This window comes from Tachyglossus aculeatus, chromosome 25 (assembly GCF_015852505.1).
Source record: "Tachyglossus aculeatus isolate mTacAcu1 chromosome 25, mTacAcu1.pri, whole genome shotgun sequence".
Taxonomy (NCBI): domain Eukaryota; kingdom Metazoa; phylum Chordata; class Mammalia; order Monotremata; family Tachyglossidae; genus Tachyglossus; species Tachyglossus aculeatus.
Window position 1 is genome coordinate 3,611,365 of NC_052090.1, and position 21,150 is coordinate 3,632,514.

At 47.0% G+C, this 21,150-nt stretch overlaps 1 protein-coding gene across 3 annotated transcripts in view; it reads right to left on the reverse strand.

Annotated features, from left to right (window-relative positions):
* The window catches only part of PLEKHM3 (pleckstrin homology domain containing M3), a 131,616-nt gene that overhangs the window by 21,080 nt on the left and 89,386 nt on the right, over positions 1 to 21,150 (reverse strand). For all 3 annotated transcript variants that reach the window (XM_038766591.1, XM_038766592.1, XM_038766590.1), the window contains one exon: positions 14,441 to 14,598. In XM_038766591.1, coding sequence (XP_038622519.1) covers positions 14,441 to 14,598 — 158 coding nt within the window. The remainder of the gene's footprint in view (positions 1 to 14,440; positions 14,599 to 21,150) is intronic.

Sequence of the window (21,150 nt, forward strand, 5' to 3'; positions counted from 1 at the left end):
GATAGCATTTATTAAGCGCTTACTATGTGCAAAGCACTGTTCTAAGCGCTGGGGAGGTTAACAAGGTGATCAGATTGTCCCACGGGGCGCTCACAGTCTTCATCCCCATTTTACAGATGAGGTAACTGAGGCCCAGAGAAGTGAAGTGACTTGCCCAAAGTCACACAGCTGACAAGTGGAGGAGCCGGGATTTGAACCCATGACCTCTGACTCCAAAGCCCGGGCTCTTTCCACGGAGCCATGCAGCTTCTCAGCTCTGGGCGTCCTTACTACATCGAATACTGGACTCCCCCTCTCCACTCCCCGCAAAGGCAATTCAGCTGGAGCCCCCGGGCCCACCTACTCATTGGACTTTTCGCACCGAATGGCCCAAGGACAATTCAACCATCTCCTCCAGGTATCATCCGATTATACTGTTATTGCTATCACATAGCAATCGAGAAACAACGTGGCTCAGTGGAAAGAGTGCAGGCTTTGGAGTCAGGGGTCATGGGTTCTAATCCCGGCCCCGCCAATTGTCAGCTGTGTGACTCTGGGCAAGTCACTTCACTTCTCTGTGCCTCAATTGCCTCATCTGTAAAATTGGGATTAAGGCCGTGAGCCCCCTGTGGGACAACCTGATCACCTTGTAACCTCCCCAGCGCTCAGAACAGTGCTTTGCACATAGTAAGCGCTTAATAAATGCCATTATTATTATTATTATCCCCAAGGGTGCTCGAGAAAGAGAGAATGGCACCTGAAATGCAGACCAGGTCCAGGGCAGCTAAGTGGCAACAGCAGGCAGGGGAGGAGGAAGAGGAGAAGGAGAAAAAGTGCAGGTGCAACCATGTGACCCTTTGGCAAGAACCTGGCGGTCAGAGGGCCTGGCTTCTAATCCCAGTCTGCTAACTTGCTCCTGCGTGACCCTGGGTAAGTCACTTTTCTGCTCTGTGCCTTAGTTACCTCATCTGTAAAATGGGCATGCAGTACCCGGTCTCCCTCCTATTTGGACTGCGAGCCCCATGTGGGACAGAGACTGTTTCTCACCTAATTATCTTGTATTTTACCTCAACACTTAATACAGTGCTTGGCACATAATAAGTGTTTAATAAATTCTACAATTATTCTTATTAAGGTGAGACCACAGGCAGGGGGCTTTACAACTCTGGTACCTGCCCTCCCCTCATCCCAAATGAAAACAACCATCAGTAAATTCATTCTCTCCCCACCCGCCCCCTCCCCACCCCGGCTGTCTCTCTCCCTCCTCCTATCCTTTTCTTTCCATCTCTCTTTCTCCCTCTACCTCCATTTCTTCATCCCATTACAATGTGAGTACAATACTAACTTCTGCCATTTGTCAGCTGTGTGACCTTGGGCAAGTCACAAATTCCCTGTGTCTAAGTTCAAAAAAAGGGGACTAAGACTGTGGGCCCCATACGGAACGGGGACGGTGTCCAACCTCATTAGCTTGTATCTACCCCAGTGCTTAGAACAGTACTTGACACACAGTAAGTGCTTAACAAACACCATTATTATCAACTTTATATTATTCTTATTATTTTCATAATTAAACCTCCATAATGAAGTAAGCTATGATAGGCTTTAAACTGCTCCTTCACTCATTCATTCGTTCAATGAGTGCAGATTATAATGGGACTTGCAGTGGCATTTATTGAGCACATTCTGTGTGCAGAGCACTGTACTAAGTGTTTGGGAGAGTACAACAGAGTTAACTGAAGATGCTTGGGAGAGAACAATACAAATAAAAGGTGTGGTCCCTGCCCCGAAGGTGTTTGGTCTTTTGAGACTAGTCAGAGCCTTGTATAATTTTTCGATCTCTGTTCATCATCATCAGTGGTATTTACTGAGTGTTCACTGTGGGCAGGGCATTGTACTAAGCACTTGGGGCAGATGTGCTACTGATGGGAGCAAATACAGCCTCCAAGAAATCAACCTTAGGGCATAACTGATTTCATCTAGAGTAGAGAGTTGAACTGATCCTTCAAACTGTCATTAACGATAAAGTCCGACGTACCGCAAAATGGACATTTGGACTGCTAAACTACTGGAAAATATCTCCCCTGCATTCCCCTTCTCCCTTACCTGACTACGTGTGGGGACTCTGGGGAGAGGTACAGATGTGCGGTTTAAGAAGACAAGCCCCCCCCCCCCCCCCCCCCCCCCCCCCCCAACTCCGCAGCTTCTCCACCGCCTTCCCAAGTACAGGGCACGGCTAGGCCTGGATTACTGTCATTGTTTCCTTCCCAGAGCTCTGAACACAGTATATCCCAGATGGTTACTACTGAATGAATGAAGTAAACCGCACACCCCAGCTGTTAAGTTTCCTTCTGTCCCGTAGCCCTCACCTCCAGAGTGCTGTTTTGGGTCTACTTCCCAGTGGGGCAATGACCCCCTTTAAGGGCACACCCGTCTATTTGGTGTATTTACTGCACACTTTGGGGAATGAAAGGCAAGATGAGGAGGATTATTAGATGATTTAGGACAAACAGCATTAAGACCATAGCCATCACATTGGGGGTGAGGGGAGGGAAGCATCATGTAACCTTAGGTAAGAGCATTTTGGGAGAGATGGAGGTCCAGAGGCAACTCAGTGGTTAACAGCAGAACCACTGGATGTGTTTGGGGTGGGGGGTGTCGTGTGCGGGGTGGGGGGAAGTGTCCAGTTGGCTGGGGAGGTGGTGAAGGCTTGCTGGGAGGAGAGGGAGTCTCTTGCCCGAAGAAGGGCCTTGTCTCTGTGTAGCACTGCCCCAGATATCACCATGATTCAGAAACAACACCGCCGCAGACGCCGCATCGCATCACCTTCCTTTCAGGGCTTAATGTGTATGGCTGCTGTTCATTCCAGCCTCTGCTCTGCTTTTGGTGAACTGTCCGGAGGGGCCTGGAGGGGCCGAAATGCCTCTATTTAGGGAGCGGGGGCTGCGTTGTTCCTTCTCAGCTGGGGGGACAGCTAAGCTGTGTATAGCCAGAGAAATTCCTTTGGACGTAACTAAAGCGAGACTATCCTGAGATGGCTTTGTTCCCTTTTTGTGAGGTTCTGGGGCTCTGAGTCGCGAGCTCAGCAGTCTGGTCGCGGTGCCCCGAAGAGCCAGGGCCAGTGCAGATTAAACCTGGCTTCTTCCATACCCACGGGAAGCAGCACGGCCTAGTGGATGGAGTACGGGCCTGGGTGCCAGAAGGACCTGAGTTCTAATCCTGGTCCTCCACTTGCCTGCTGGGTGACTTTCAGCAAGTCACTTCACTTCTCTGTGCCACAGTTACCTCAGCTGTAAAATGGGGATGAAGACTGTGAGCCCCATGCGGGGCAGAGACTGTGTCCGACCCGATTAGCTTGTATCTACCCCAGCGCTTAGAACAGTGCTTAACGAATATCATCATTATTTTTCTTTACTATTATTATTTTCCCTCTTCCCATTTAAATCCCATACTTCTCGTTGTTGCAGACCCTAGGGAATCCCCTCGCCCTCCTCCCGGCGGATCTGAAGGTGGAGTGAGTTCCAGGCAGGGGGGATGGTGTCAACAATGGTGGGGGAAAGGCAGGAGAGGAGGACGAGACCTAGAGAGGTGAGCTTGAGAGGAAGCGACAGTGGGAGCAGTGTGAGAAGAAACAGACGGGCAAGAGCAAGATAAGATGGAGTGTCACAAAACCAGTGGTCAGGAGTTTCTGTTGGATGTGAAGACGAATGGGTAACCACTGGAGGCTTGCCAAGAGCAGAGAGATGTGGGCAGAACCTCCTTTTCGAAAAATGATTGGGGCTGCAGAGTCAAGTATGCTCTGGAAAGGGGAGAAGATGATCGCAGTGACCAATCAATCAATCAATCGCATTTATTGAGCGCTTACTGAGTGCAGAGCACTGTACTAAGTGCTTGGGAAGTACAAGTTGGCAACATATAGAGACAGTCCCTACCCTGACCAGCGAGGAGGCTGATATGGGAGTACCAAACTTGGGCCCAGACACGTTGCTGTTTTCAGCAATGCAGGGAGGAAGGTGGTGCTGTCAACTATGATGACAAAGTTTGATGGAGAAATTGTTATGTAAAGTGCTTAATACAGTGCTCTGCACATAGTAAGCGCTCAATAATTATGATTAAATGAATGAATAAATGAAAGGAAGAAGAGTTCAACTTTATACATACTTTGTTTGAGGAACCACGGGCCGAGATCTCTCTGCCCAGGGGGCACAAACCAGCGCGGACCATCGACTATCGCCCGGGATAGAGACCTGCCCGAGGATGTTGAGATCTCTCCTCCGAAGGGCCTTGGCCTGACTACATCATCAGTCATTGGAACCCCTGCCTACCATCTGCTTGCCCGCCAGGACTATAGGATATTTCGCGCCCAAACTGCAGCCGAGAAGCACATTTTCCTCATCTTCCCTCTTTCCCTGCAGTCAGATCAGGGTGAGGTTGCCTAACCCCCTTGTGACAAGGGCCCAGATTCCCTCTTCACTTCCAGTTCCCCAAAAACAATTCAACCACCTCCTCAGGGTTCCCCCAAACACTGGACTCTTCATTCTCAAGACAATTGACAGTTAACTCCCAAGGACAATTCAACCATCTCTCCTAGTCCCTGGCCTCTTCATTCTCAAGGACCTAAGGACAATTCAACCATCTCCTCTGGGCCTCACCGGATTAAATTGTTATTGTTGTCATTTACCTCACAGAACCCACCAGGACCCCCTCCACCCCCACTCCTGTCAGCCTATCCTGGTCCTCCCCTCCCACCACACCTCCCCTCCCCTTGCACTGCCCCCACTCATCTTCCCCTCCCAGATTCTAGTAAGGGTCATCTACCGCCCCACAGGTCCCACCTCCAACTTTAACAATTTTGATCCCCTTCTCACATTCCTTCTCTCTTTATGTCCACATTGATCCTTGGGAGCTTCAATATCCACACAGATGCTCCTGATGACCCTTCTGCTGACTGCGTTCTATCACTCCTCAACTCCGCTGACCTCCTGCTCTACCCCAACTCACCCACTCACCAACTTGGACACACACTCGATCTCACCATCTCTCATCATTTCTACCCACAATCTCCTGCACAATCTCTACCCTCAACAACTCTGAAATCCCTCTATGTGAACACAACTTCCTCACCTGCCTCCTCTTCCTCACACCTCCTCCCCTTAAATCTGAGCCCCTTCCTTTCTCTCCCCCTCATCCCCCTCTCCATCCCCCCATCTTACCTCCTTCCCTTCCCCACAGCACCTGTATATATGTATATATGTTTGTACATATTTATTACTCTATTTATTTATTTATTTATTTATTTATTTTACTTGTACATATCTATTCTATTTATTTTATTTTGTTAGTATGTTTGGTTTTGTTCTCTGTCTCCCCCTTTTAGACTGTGAGCCCACTGTTGGGTAGGGACTGTCTCTATATGTTGCCAATTTGTACTTCCCAAGTGCTTAGTACAGTGCTCTGCACATAGTAAGCGCTCAATAAATACGATTGATGATGATGATGTACTATTTCCCCACAAAGACCTCTGATATTTTGACTCCATCCAATTTTCTCAACGCATCATGCCCCACTTAGCCTCCATACATGAAAAACCCTCCCTTGATGACAAAAAAGACACTCTCAACACCACCCTCACTACTGAACTCAACTTACTCATTTCCCTATCCCTTCATCGATCTCATACTACTAACCCCCAGCCCTGGATCACCTAAACAGTCTTCCTCCTTCGCTCTTGTGCTTGAGCCACAGAGCATTGCTGGCGGATATCTGAACATCAGGCAGACTTTGTCCACTTCAAGTTTATCCTTGCATGCTTTAGCTCTGCCATCTCCTTTTCTTGGCAAAATTATTTCTCCTCCCTAATTAACATCCAAGCCCATCATCCTAGCCAGTTGTTGCCGAAATTTAACTCCCTCCTCAGGTCCCCTGTCCCCCCCACTTTCCCCATGATGTGCCCCCAATGATCTGGCCACCCACTTTATTAAGAAAATTGACACCATCAGATATGAATGCTTTAAAATCACCCCTGCCCCCATCTCAACCGCTCCATCTTCCTGCCCCCTCCAACTCTCCCATCATTCTCAGTAGTATCTCTAGATCTCCAGCCTCCTTTCAAAATCCACTCCCTCTGCCTGAGCATCCCACCCCATTTCTTTGCACCTTATCAAAACTCTCACCCCTTCCCTTCTTCCCTTCCTAACAGCCATCTTCAACCATTCACTCTCCAATCTCTTCTTCCCCACTGCTTTCCCACTGCAAATATGTCTCCCCATCCTAAAAAAACCCCTCCCTTAAACCTATGGCTCCCTCCAGTTATTGCCCCACCTCCCTCCTACCATTCCTCTCCACACTCCTTGAGCAAGTTGACTACACCTGTTGTCTCAAATTCCTCTCCTCCAATTCTCTCCTTGATCCTCTCAAATCTGGCTTCTCCAACCTGCTAACCTTTTCACTGTGCCTCTATCTCGCCTGTCGTGCCGCTGACCCCTGGTCCACTTCCTATCACTGGCTTGGAATGCCCCCCCCTCCCCAAATCCACCAAACAATCACCCTTCCCCCTTTCAAAGCCCTACTGAAGGCACACTTCCTCCAAGAGGGCTTCCCAGACTAAACCCCCTTTTCCTCAGCTCGCCCTCCCTTCTGTGTCACCTCATCTCACTCCCTTTGCTCTCCCCCCAGCCCCACTGCGCTTACGTATATATGCATATATCTATAATTCTATTTATTTATACTGATGCCTATTCACTTGTACTGATGTCTGTCTCCCACGCTCTTGACTGTGACCCCATTGTGGGAAGGATTGTCTCTCTTTACTGCTGTATTGTACTTTCCAAGCACTTAGTACAGTGCTCCGCACACAGTGCTCAATAAATACGATTGAATGAATTAATGAATGGCATTCACCCCCTTCACTCTACAGAAACTGCCCTCTCAGAGGTCACCAGTGATCTTCTTGCCAAATCCAAATCTACTTCATCTTAATCCTCCTCGATCTCTCAGCTGCCTTCAATACTATCGACCACCCCTTCCTCCTGGAAAACATTATTCAAACTTGGCTTCTCTAACTCTGTTCTCTCCTGGCTCTTCTCATCTTTCTGGCTGTTCATTCTCTGTCTCCTTCGCGGTCTCCTCCTCTGCCTTCCACCTCTTAACTGTGGGGGTCCATCAAAGTTCAGTTCTAGGTCCCCTTTTGTTCTCCATCTATACCCACTTCCTTGGATAACTCATCCACTGCCATGGCTTCAATTAACACTTCTATGCTGATGATACCCAAATCTACATCTCTAGCCCTGATCTCTCTCCCTTTCTGCAGTCTCACATTTCCTCTTGTCTTAAGGACATCTCTACTTGGATGTCTTCCTGTCAACTCAAGTTTAACATGCCCAAAACAGAATTCCTTATCTTCCCACCCAAACCCTGTCCTCCCCCTGACTTGCCCATCACTACAGATGGTACCTCCATCCTTCCTGTATCACAAGCCTGTAACATTCACTCACTCATTCATTCATTCATTCAATCGTATTTATTGAGCACTTAATGTATTCAGAGCACTGTACTAAGCTCTTGGAAAGTACAATTCAGCAATAAAGACAATCCCTGCCCACAAAGGGTTTACAATCCAGAAGGGAGAGGCAGACATCAAAACAAATAAGCAGGCATCAATATAAACAGAGTTATAGATATATTATTTTCAACTCTTCTCTCTCATTCAAACCCATATATTCAATCCATCACTAAATCCTCTCAGTCTCACCTTCACAACATCGCCAAAATCTGCCCTTTTCTCTCCATCCAAACTGCTACCACTTTAATACAACCACTCATCCTATCCCACCTGGATTACTCCATCAGCCTCCTGTCACTCCCCACTCCAGTTCATAATTCATTCTGCTACCCGGATCAATTTTCTACCAAAACGTTCAGGACATGTTTTCCCACTTCTCAAAAAACTCCAGTGGTCACCCACCCACCTCTGCTTCAAACAGAAACTCCTCACCATTGGCTTTAAAGCACTCAATCACCTTGCCTCCTCCTACCTCACTTTGGCTACTCTCCAGCACACTTCTAGTGCTAACCTTCACACTGTGGCTTTGCTCCTTTAGTGCTAACCTTCACACTGTGCCTCCAATCTTGCCTATCTCACCATAGACCCCTCTGGCCAGGAATGTCCTCCCTCCTCAAATCTGACAGACAATTACTCTCCCCACTTCAAAGCTTTATTGAAGGCATAACTTCTCCAAGAGGCCTTCCCTAACTAAGCCTTCCCTTTTCTCTTCTCGCACTCCCTTCTGCATTGCTCTGACTTGCTCTCTTTGTTCTTTACCCCTCCCAGCCCCACAGCACTATATGCATATCTGTAATTTATCTATTTATATTAATGTCTGCCCCCCTCTCCCAGCCCAAGAGTGTGAGCTCCTTGTGGGCAGGGAATGTATCTGTTTATTGTTGTATTGTACTCTCCCAAGCCCTTAGTACAGTGCTTTGCACATAACAAGTGCTCAAAAAACATGACTGTCACCAAAACCTGCCGTTTTCACCTTCACAACAACATTAAGAACCGCCCTTTCCTCTCCATCCAAATTGCTACCACGTTAGTACAATCACTCATTCTATCCCGACTGGATTACTGCATCAGCCTCCTTTCTGATCTCCCAACCTCCTGTTCCTCCCCACTCCAGTCTATACTTCACTCTGCTGCCCGGATTATCTTTCTACAGAAATGTTCTGGGCATATTATCCCGCTCCTCAAAAATCTCCACTGGTTGCCTATCAACCTCCATATCTAGCAAAAACTCACTACTGGCTTCAAAACTCTCCATCACCTTGCTCCTTCTTACCTCACCTCCCTTCTCTCCTTCTATAGCCCAGCCCATTCACTCCTCTCCTCTGGTGCCAACCTCCTCACTGTGCCTCGTTCTCGCCTGTCCCGCCATCCACCCCTGGCCTACATCCTACTTCTGGCCTGGAACGCCCTTCCTCCTCAAGTCCGCCAATCACACTTCCCCCCTTCAAAGCCCTACTGAAGGCTCACCTTCTCCAGGAGGCCTTCCCAGACTAAGCCCCCCCTTTTCCTCTGCTCCCCCTCCCCATCGCCCCAACTCACTCCCTTTGCTCTACCACCCCCCCAACAGCACTTGTGTATATATGTACATATTTACAATTCTATTTATTTATATTAATGTGTACATATATCTATAATTCTACTTATTTATATTGATGCCTGCTTACTTGTTTAGATGCCTGTCTCTCCCCTTCTAGACTGTGAGCCTGCTGTGGGCAGGGACTGTCTCTACCTGTTGCTGTACTGTACTTTCCAAGCACTTAGTACACTGCTCTGCACACAATAAGCACTCAATAAATAAGACTGAATGAATGAATGAATAAATGTGGAGGTGTCCTGGAGGCAAGGGGAAATGTGAGATTGTAGAGGAGGTGAGGGGTCAGGGCTAGCAAGATGCTACCGTGAGAGAGCTGGCAAGTAATAATAATAATAACAATAATAATAATAATAATGGCATTTATTAAGCGCTTACTATGCGCAAAGCACTGCTCTAGGCACTGAAAAGCTATGGGAGTCACAGAGCACCTCAAGGGAGGGAGTCTAAAGTGAGAATGGGGATGGGGAGGTGGGAGAACAGAACTGTTGACCGTTTCCATCCTACTGTGTAGTACCAATCTACTGAGCACTTACTAGGGTACTAAGAGAACTGCACTGGGAGTACGATGCAACAGAATTAGCGGACACATTCTCTGCCCATAACAAGCTAACAGTCTAGAGGGAGCTTACAGTCTAGTATACTCTGAGCTTCCACTGACACCATGGGCATTTTCTCAATATTTTCTCCGTTACATCTTCCGAGCAGTCGTAGTCTACCGATGAGGCAATTTCTGTAAAAAGCAACATTATCCTCCTGGCCAGCCACTTTCCTTGAAAACAGCTATCCACATGATGGGACCTTCCTCTTGAGACCGCTTACGACCAAGGATCATTCTTGGGTCCATCCACGAAGCTGCTTATCAAATACTACTGGGCAAAAAATGATATCGCCCAATCATCCATCCACCCTCCTACCAGGTGGAAAGGGCCAGTCGGGCTATTCCAATGGCGCTAAGAAAATCTATCTTAGGCAAACTCCCTAGGATACCCAGGTTAGAGCTGGGGCTATGCTCCATTCTGAGGCTCATACCAGCCAGGCAATCCAGATGCCAGAACGTTGGCTGGGAATCCTACAAGACTTAGAGGACGTGTCAGAGTCCACCAGGGTGATGGCCGAGAAACATGGGACCTGGCAGAAACGACTGGTTGCATGTTTCCAGGAGAAGATGGACAAGAATATGGAAGAGAAGGAATGGATTATTAGGGATGGGGTCACGGGGTACCTTGTCCCCCCCTCTTTCCCATCTCCTATCCCTAGGAGATAAAGTGTGCACCCCTAAATACATAGATGATGCAGGTGGCTTTGCCACCTATTTTATCGCTAAAATTGAAGCCTTCAGGCATGATGTCCTTAAAATCTCCCTTGCAATTCTCCAGTTCCACCCCATCTCCATCCTTCCCAGCAGGATCTCAAAATATGAGCTGCCTCTCCTGGCTCCACAGCTCCCTCCCGTTATCATGCCATTTCCCTCCAACCTTTCCTGTCCAAACTCCTACAGTGTGTTACTTACACTTCTTCCCTGCAATCTGGCTTCTGCCCCCTCCACTCCATGGAAACAGCCCTCAACTCCATCCTAATTCTTCCCCTCTATCTTAGTTGTCTTCGACACTGTGGACCACCCCCTTTTCTTGGGAACATCATCTAACCTTGGCTTTACCAAAACTCTCTTCTGGTTCTCCAACTATCTCTCTGGTCACCTCTTCTGGTTGTCGTTCGATGGCTCCTTTCCTGCCTCCCATCCTCTAACTGTGGGAATCCCAAGGCCCAATTCTGGGTCCCTTTTCTATTCGCCAACTACAACCACTCCCTTGAATAACTCCCATGGCTTCAACTACCACCTCTATACAGATGATTCCCAAATCTTCATCTCTAGCCTTGACTTTTCTCCTTCACTACAAACTCCCATTTCCTACTTGGCTGTCCCGCAGATACTTCAAACTTAACATGTCCAAAACGGAACTCCTCCCCTCCCCTCCCAAACCCAGTTCTCCCCGTAACCTTGGCGTTATCCTCAACTCATCATTCTCATTCAACCCACATATTCTGTCTCTCACCAAATCTGATCAATTTTACTTTGACAGCATCTCTAGAATCCACCCGTTCTTCTCCAAACTGCTACCACGCTGATCCAAGCACTTATCATATCATGTCTACCACACTGACCTCGTCGCTGCCCTCCCTTCCTCCTGTCTCTCTTCTATCCAGACCACACTTCACCCTGCTGCCTGGATCATTTTTCTAGTTCAGTCCACATTCTCTTACTCCTTAAAAGCCTTCTTTGGCTGACCATCTATCTCCCCATGATGGAAACTCCTTACCACCAGCTTAAGGCACTCAATCAGCTCTCCCCTTCCTGCTTTATCTCGCTGCTCTCCGACTATAACCCAGCCCACTCCGCTTTGCTCCTCTAAGCCCAACCTACTCACGGTAGCTTGATCTCATCAGTTTCACCACCTACCCCTTGCCCACATCCTCACTCTGGCCTGGTACTCCTTCCCTGTCCTATCTGACAGAGCACCACTCTCCCTACATTCAAAGCCCTGTTAAAATCACATCTCCTCCAATAGATCTTTCCCAACTAACCTCTCATTTTTCCACCCTATTCGCCCTCCCCTCTGCATCATCTATGTATTTAGGGGTGCATCCTTTAAGTACTCTGGATACTCACCCTCCCCCCCGCCCCACTGAACTTATGTACTTATCCTTATAGTCTGCCATTTTCTTCATTTGTAATTTATATGATTAATGTCCGTCTTGCCCTCTAGACTGTAAGCTTCTTGTGGGCAGGGACTGTATCTACCAACTCTATTGTAAGGTATTCTCCAAGTGCTTAGTATAGTGCTCTGCACACAAGTGCTCAGTAAATACCACTGATTGACTGATTGATTGATTGTGCCTAAGTCTGCTCTACAAGGCATCATTTCCAATAATAACAGAATAATCATTTTGGTATTCTTTAAGGGCTTACTATGCTCCAAAGCACGGGGTAGATATAATATGAGATCAGCCATAGTCCCTATCCCACATGGGGCCACTGGGGAGGGGGAACAGATTACTTTATCCCCATTTTACAATTAAAGAAACTGAGGTAAAGAAGAGTTCAGTGACTTGTCCGAGGCTACAGAGCAGGTAAGTGGTCAGGGTGGTATTAGAACCCAGGGCTCCTAATGGGTTTTTTTAAAATGGTATTTGTTAAGCACTTACTCTTCGTTAAATACTGTTCTAGGTGCTGGGAAAGATACAAGTTAAGTAGGTCAGACACAGTCCCTGATGATGATGATGATGGTATTTCTTTAGCGCTTACTATGTGCCAAGCACGCATGAAGCTCACAGTCTAAGTAGGAGCTAAACAGGAGTTCGCTGCGGGCAGGGATTGTCACTCTTTGTTGTTGTACTCTCCCGAGTCCTTAGTACAGTGCTCTGCACACAGTAAACACTTAATAAACAGGACTGAATGACTGAAAGTATCCTCATTTATAGCTGAGGAAACTGAGGCCCAGAAACGTTAAGTGACTTGCTTAAGTTCATCCAGCAAGCAACTGGCAGAGGTGGGATTAGAACCCAGGTCCTTCTGCCCCCTGGGCCTGTGCTCTCTCCACTAGGCCATGCTGTCTCCAACCCTTTCAGCCATTCAATTGACTTTTCTCTATTACCAACCACTGCAATTCCGGTGAGTATTCACTCCAGCTAAATAGCAGCCCAAAGGGCATGGCTTCACATTCACCAGCTGAAGCTGCTAAGGAGAGTGGCTTTCTGGTTCCCAGGAAGGAAGAGTTCATCCCCTGCAAGGTGTCTTGGAAAGGCCCGGGCAGTGACACCAACTGCCTCTCCCAGCTGGGCTCGAGGACAACCATGCTGGAGAAGTTCCACAAGCTCCCCTGGGCTCTCCCACCGAAAAGGGCAAGGGTGATCGGCAGGTGCCCAGCCGATGCTTCTGATTTTGCTTGCGATTGGTTCCTTATTATGTCTATGTTTGGCTTTCTCCCTAGGGTATCCTGAGTTCCCATTGTTTCCAACTTAAACCTAAGCTCTCCTGGGAGCAAAAAGTGTCTAGAGTCAGCTCAGGAGAAAATGACTGTGAGTCACCTCTCCTTATCCCATCCCATTTTCTAGGAATTTGGAGCAAAACAGCCAGCTGTGTGATTTCACCTCCATCCTTCAGTTCACATTCCTCGATACCCAGATCAGCAGTTGAGCCCCAGCAGACTATGCTGAATACCCCACGGACCACCCCACATTCTGGCATCAGGAAACCCGTCTGAACGATTACCCTGGGATCTGGCCTTAGTGCCTCACACAGTGCTTTCCCTATAGTAAGCGCTTAAAAAAATCAGAAATAACAATAATAACAACGATGATGTGGCTCTCAGCCCAACGGATCCAGTCCTTGGGAAACAAAGTCATTACATATCATACTCTCCCAGAGCACTTAGTACAGTGTCTGTCCACAGCAAGCACTCAATACATGGTCATTTTTCTGGCTTGAGTCTGTCCAACAGCGGACTCCCTGTGGCATTTTATTATTGCAGTTCTCACACTGCGGCCTGGAAACATTGGGAAGTTTCTTTTCATTACTCCAAATTGGTCAGATGACCTTCCGTTTCCTAAATCCCAGAGCTCTGGCTTCTTATTCTGGATGGCAGGGAGCCTTGGAGGACTGAGAATGAATAATAATGACGGTATTTATTAAGCCCTTACTATGTGACAAGCACTGTTCCAAGTACAGGCGTACATACAAGCTAATCAGGTTGGACACAGTCCCTGTCCCACATGGGGTTCACAGTCTTAGTCCCCATTTTACAGATAATAATAATAATAATAATGATGATGGTATTTGTTAAATGCTTACTAAGTGCCAAGCACTGTTCTAAGCACTGAATTGTGGTATTTGTTAAGCACTTACTATGTGCCAGGCACTGTAGTAAGTGTTAGGGTGGATACAAGCAAATCAGGATGGACACAGTCCTTGTCCCACATGGGGCTCATAGTCTTCACCCCTATTTTACAGATGAGGTAACTGAATGCCCAGAGGAGTGAAGTGACTTATCCAAGGTCACACAAAAGACAAGTGGAGGAGCCGGATTAGAACCCAGGTCCTTCTGGCTCCCAGGCCTGCGCGCTATCCACTAGGCCATTCAGAAGTTGGAGCTGAACTCCACACAAGGTGGAATGGAAATTTGACTTAAGCTAAAAGGAGTATATCAGTCTCCTGTCTATATGTCTCTGGGAATCTCACCGTCCCAGGAAAATGGGATTCACTGTGATCTGATACATCTGGCCACCGCTTTAGGAGACAAAGTATTCCATACCTGCTTGTAGAAATATCTTCAAAGGGGTAGAGGATCTCTCCGTTGTTACAGATCTCACAGATGAATCCTTTTTGGCTACAGAGGCTGCAGCTATACACGTGGGAGGTGGCAAATTTAATGACCTTCCCCAAGAAAGGAGCCAGTTTTCCTTCTATCACCTGAAAGAAGATAGAGGGGACGGTGATGAGTAGAGAATGATCTCATTGTAAAATCGGGGGAGATAACAGAAATTTAGATGCATTGCCTAATCTTCTTAGGAGGAGGGAGAACAGGCATTTCATCCCCATTTTATCAACGAGGGACCTGAGGTAAAGAGAAATGAAGCGACTTGCCCGAGGTCACACAGCAGACAGGTGATAGATCTGGGATTAGAACCCAGGTCTCCTTTGTTTTCTCTACTAGACCCTGCTGCTTCTCAAAAAAAATAGTAGAATTTAAAACAGCTATCAAATTAACATAAATTCAAAATTAAAGGATCATTTGTTTGTCAACATTCGCAGTTCTGTGCAAACCTTACAGTCTATGTACAAAATAACTTCATTACTACCTGGTTCCAAATTACAGGAAAAGCTGGAAAACGGGCTTTAATTTAACCTGTCCCTTTTCTTCACTGCTGTTAAAAAAATTTTTTTCCCCTATGGTATTTGTTACGCCCTTATTAGAAGCACTGGGGTAGATACAGAGTCCTCATCCCACATAGGGCACACAATCTTACTCCCCATTTTACAGATAAGGTAACTTGGCACAGAGAAACTGTGCTAAGACTTGCCCAAGGTCACACGGCAGACATGTGGCAAAGCCGGTATTAGAACCCAAATTTTTCTGACCCCCCCAGGCATGTGCTCTATCCTCTAGGCCACGCTGCTTCTTTAGATTCATGATGATGGTTTGAGCACCAACCAGCTAATAACCAGACTTTACTTACCAATAAACAAATTCAACAATTCACATCTTTAATAAAATAACTTCTACTTGGTATTCACCACAAAAGCATAATAATTTGTTGCTTAAAGGGAAAAAATGTAAGGACTGATTCTAATTTCATTCCTTTTATAGATGAATACATAGACATATCTCACAGCAGAACAACGGCTGCCCAATTTTTCTACAAAGAAAACATGAGATGTATGATTTAGGGCAGATTTTAAAAAGTTAGATACTGAACGTTCAGTCACCAAAAGCGGCAAATGGCATCCCTAGAGAATCCAACCATCCCTCTGGAAACTAGCTGGCAACCATGTCGCAGGCGGTTAACAGGTGGGGGTACATTTTTCTGTTGAGGAGATCTTTTGTCAGGCAAAGAATAGTTCTCCTTCATTCACTAATTCTGCATTCCCTCCCTTCCTCTTTGTGAGCTGCAGGACCTCTCATTTAGGGCTTGAAGAAGGAGCAGGCCACTCTCTAGAGCACATAAAAATGCAGTTACTAAGAAACAGCCCTTCATTCCCTGGAAATCACATTCCTTAACCAGAGTAAATGGCTTTCTGATGGGCGCATTGTTACTCTAAAGTGCGATCAATAAATCTTCAGAAGAGCTGGCTTTCTCATCTAAATTGTAAGGTACCTGAGGGCAGGGTGGTGATCACGGGTACTAACTGTCCTCTCCCAAGTACAGAGTACAGTACTCTCCACACAGTGGGCACTCAAAAATGCTACTGATTGACCTATTGGTTGACTGAGGACCTATTTTCCCTCCTGCCCCAGGTAACAGAACCTTCTCCTTCATCTTCTTCAATAAAATGGAACCTGGGGGGAATTTCTAACTCTCTGGGAGGTAAAAAGAGGGTTAGCAGGGGCTGACCTACACATCACCTTGCCGCTGATTATTAACTGCAATTCTGATGCTTAGACGATCCAAAATTTTTATCCCCGTGTGAGTAGACTTTAATCAATAAAATTTAGCAATCACGTATTCAGAGCACTGTACTGGGCACTTGGAAGAGTAGAACGGAGTTCAAACACCAGGTAGGGGAAGCACCTCCTATAATGATGTGCATATGGGGGCACAGGTGAGTGGGGGGCAGCTAAGTGCTTAGGGGATGAAGGCCCAAGTGCATAAGGAACCAGAAGGTGAGGAAATAGGGTGGGGAGAGGAAGTATCTGTCAGGGAAGATGGGAGATGTGATTCTAGTAGGGATTTGAAGAAGGGGAGAATCTACTGGATGTGAAGGGGGAAGGACTTGATTTCTGATAAAAAAAAATATCATTTTCAAGATATGGTTCATCCAGGGATCTCACAGTCCTTAAAGAGGAATGTTCAGTAAGTCCTTTTTCAGGAGAAAGATTAGCCAACTCCCCCTTCTAGCCTGTAAATTCCTTGTGGGCAGGGATTTTGTCTACCTACTCTATTGTACTGTATTCTCCCAAGCACTTAGCTCCGTGCTTTGCACACAGTAAGTGCTTAATAAATACCACCAACTGACATCCAGAGGAATGGAGGGTATTTCCCATTATCACAACTTGGAGTCAAGACAAGAAACCAGGCATCCGGAATCCCAGGCCTGGAGTTCCATGCACCAAGAAAGTGGGGATGAGATGACTCTCCTGTTCAAGAAAGGGCTCTGCCCGTCTCTTTCTGGTCCTGCTGCAGGATGGCTGGCGGCAGCTCTCTGGAATAATCCAGGATGACAGGGCTGGGGCATTCCAGAGTCCTTCTACCATTTTCTACTGGGACCAGGAGGAGGAAGGAGCCCAGGGGAGAAGAGGAAAATCTTCAATACCCCAGCTTCCTTCTTTCCAGCCCACGTGTATATGCATGTGTGTGTGTTCTCTTTCTTTTTCCTCTCTCTCTCTCTCTCTGTCTCTCCCCCTCCACCCACCCACACAGGGCTCACAATCTGAGCTTTGAATATAAGTATTATCCTCCCTCTTCATAACCCACAGTCACTCTGCTCACCTTCAAAGCCTTATTAAAGGGCCATGCCCTCCAAGGGGCCTTCCCCGACTAAGACCTCATTCCCTCTTATTCCTCTCCCTTCTGTGTCACCCTTGCCCTTGGAGTTGCACCGTTTATTCCCCTCTCCCTCAAGCCCATGACTGTATATACCCAGAATTTATTTATTTATATTGATATATTTCTCCAGCTCTACACTGTTTAAGCTCATTGTGGGCAGGGAATGTACAACTCTACTGTATTCTCCCAAGAGTTGAGCACAGTGTTCTGCACACAATAACATAGTAAGCGCTTAATAAATGCCATCATCATCATTATTATTATTAAGTAAATATGATTGATTGAATCCCTATTTTACAGTTGATGAAACTGAGACACAGAAAAACGACTTGCCCAAGGTCATAGGGCACACAAGTGGAAGAGTCAGGATTAGAACCCAGTTGACTGCTAGATTTGTTCTTTTTCCACTAAGTTATTCTGCTTGGTTGCTTGCATTTGCTTTTTCTCTCTCTCTCTCCTCCATTCCTGTCTGCCTGTCTCTCCTTCAGTCAATCAGTGGTATTTTTGAATGTTTACTTAGTAAAGAATTGTAATAAGAGCTTGGGAGAGTAAACACCTTTTCCCTCTTTCTCTCCCCAAAGGAAGTTCCATTGACTAGGATTGTATTTGCTTCTGAACACGAGATCAACGATCCACTCACTTACATAAATCCAGAGAAGCAGCGTGGCTCAGTGGAAAGAGCCCGGGCTTGGGAGTCAGAGGTCATGGGTTCTAATCCCGCCTCTGCCACCTGTCAGCTGTGTGACTTTGGGCAAGTCACTTAACTTCTCTGTGCCTCAGTTACCTCATCTGTAAAATGGAGATTAAGATTGTGAGCCCCATGTAGGACAACCTGATTACCCTGTATCTTCCCCAGTGCTTAGAACAGTGCCTGGCACATAGTAAGCTCTTAACAAATGCCATCATTATTATAACTCGTCCATACACAGGCCAGGGGTGTGACATGCTTAGACATGCTTTCAGTCCCCCTAGACTGTAAACTCGTTGTGGGCAGGGAACATGTCTACCAACTCTATTATACTGCCCTCTTCCAAGTGCTTAGTATAGTGCTCTGCACACAGTAAGCGCTCAATAAATACCACTGACTGATACCTGATGGAAGCACCAAACTTGAAGGGAGACTTGTCAAACTCAAAACATTTAGCTGCAGCAAGTAATAAACTCCACAAGGTGACCAGCACCTCCTTGTTAAACTGACTATTTAATTCTATTTGTTCTAACGACTTTGACATCTGTCTACATGTTTTGTTTTCTGTCTCCCCCTTCTAGACTGTGAGCCCGTTGTTGGGTAGGGACCATCTCTATATGTTGCCAACTTGTACTTCCCAAGCGCTTAGTACAGTGTTCTGCACACAGCAGGCGCTCAATAAATACAATTGAATAAATGAATGAATGAATGACTACCCGTGGAAAACTTGAATTTCACCCCTATTACACTTCTAAAATCAGCAACAAGCCAGAGCAGTGTGGCCTAGTGGATAAGCCTGGGCCTGGGCACTGAAGGACCTGCATTCTAATCCTGACTCTGTCACTTGCCTGTGGTGTGAGCTTGGGCAGTGCAAGTCAATTAACTTCTCTGTGTCTCAGTTACCTCACCTGTAAAATGGGGATTAAGACTGTGACCCCTATGTGAGACAGGGACCGTACCCAACCTGATTAGTCTATATCTGCCCCAGCACTTAGTACAGTGCCTGGCACAATGTAAACGCTTAACAAATATCATTAAAAAAATTCAAATAAAGCAACTGGAATATTCCAGGGGAGTCAGTGAGGCCCCCAGAGCCTGATTAAAGAGTTCCGGGGACAGACCTCTGACAAATGCATTGGATTTTACTTTTTAATGATGCTCTGCTAATTGTGTCCTTTGCTTTCTTTTTCAAAAATAGAATGCAAACATAAAAACCAAAACCATGATAAAATGACCAGTGGAAAACCACGCAGCCCCTCACACTCTCCAGGTCTGGACAATTTCGTTGAGAAAACGCAGATGACCAAAATGGAGGAAACCATTTGCTTCTGTTTTCCATTAAAATGAACTTCTGGTGCTAATAACAAGCCCTGGGCTGACTTATTTCCTTTGCAGGTGTGCACATTCAATTTTAGAGGCACGGCAGAGAGCTGGTCTTCAAAGACATACGCACATCCATTTGTAATGTGAATTATCTGTCATTTTATGGCACTGGGAGAAGAGGACAAAATACAACATCAAACTCCTGTTTTCCTGAAGATTTTGCTATCTTGACCGTTTTCCGTCTCTCTGAAAATTCCCTTCGGGCTGCCATTTCATTGCTTCTGGACCTGTAGGTGTTGCTACTGAACCCTGTTTTTCAAAGATGATCCAATCCCCGGGGGCTTGGAGGTCACCCTAGAAAAGCAATCTGCTTTGGTTTTCTATGCAGGATTCGGCTCCCACAGCTGTCCTGCCTGACTCGCGGCGGATGGGCACGGCACGCGCGGGCTTGTAGTGGTTCAGGTGGCACTGGGCAGCCCTGGAATCTGAGGCTGATGGCCTTCCTGCACGCTTAAACAACGGACCTCACTGACTTGCTTCTTTGAAAAAAAGAGCAGCAACAACGACAGCAAAGAAACAATCCAAGATGACAATGAAGTTCAAAAGGAACTCCGGGCTGACAGCCTCAAGTTGGGACTAGGTCGGCAGTGTGGGGGTTACTGGAAGTGACCGGAGCGGTTGGGAATTGGTCTCTCCCAGATAGGCAGGGGACTGTAAGATGGCTTTGGCCTCTGGCATGGGGGAAGGGCAGATCCCCCTCAAGGGTGGGTCCCAGGACAACTGTGTCCTGTTTGGGTAAGCGAGGTGCTCTTTCCAGGTGGGTGTGCAGGACCACCTCTTCCTGCTTCTATCACATGGCAGGGCTGGGAGAAGTCGGGGTGGGGTGGCAATAATATCCGGGCCGGGAGAGTAGCCTGGATGCACTGCCCTTCAGGAACAGGCCTGAAGGCAGGAGTCCAAACTCCCCTGGGGGGCATTCACGGCGTGGACCCCTGCAACAGAGAGAGCTGGTTGGGTGGCCCCAGGGGTCCTGCAGTCAGACTTCGGGTGATTCTGAACAGTAAACGCCGCCCCCGCCCCAAAACTGTTTACTTTCAGGGGGTGTTGACACACAAAATTCATGGCTGCAGAAAGCTGCTCAGATAGGATGAGGTAATAATAATAATAATAATGATGATTTTGATATTTGTTAAGCGCTTACTATAGGCCAGGCACTGTACTAAGCACTGAGGTGGATACAAGGAAATCGAGTTGGACACATTCCCTGCCCCACGGGGGGCTCTTGGACTCGATCCTCATTTTACAGATGAGGTAACTGAGGCCCAGAGAAGTGAAGTGACTTGTCCAAGGTCACACAGCAGACAAGTGGTGGATAAGTAATAGCAGTAATGATAGTAGTAATAGTACCTACTACTGGTCAGTAGCACTACTACTACTACTACTACTAGTTGCTCTCTGCTGCTGTGCAGAGAACAATAATGATGGCATTTGTTAAGCGCTTACTATGTGCAAAGCACTGTTCTAAGTGCTGGGGGGGATACAAGGTGATCAGGTTGTCCCACGTGGGGCTCACAGTCTTAATCCCCATTTTACGGATGAGGGAACTGAGGCTCAGAGAAGTTAAGTGGCTTGCCCAAAGTCACACAGCAGACAAGTGGCAGAGCCGGAATTAGAACCCTTGACCTCTGACACCCAAGCCCGTGCTGTTTCCACTAAGTCACGCTGCTTCTCTAAGCACAGGGAGAG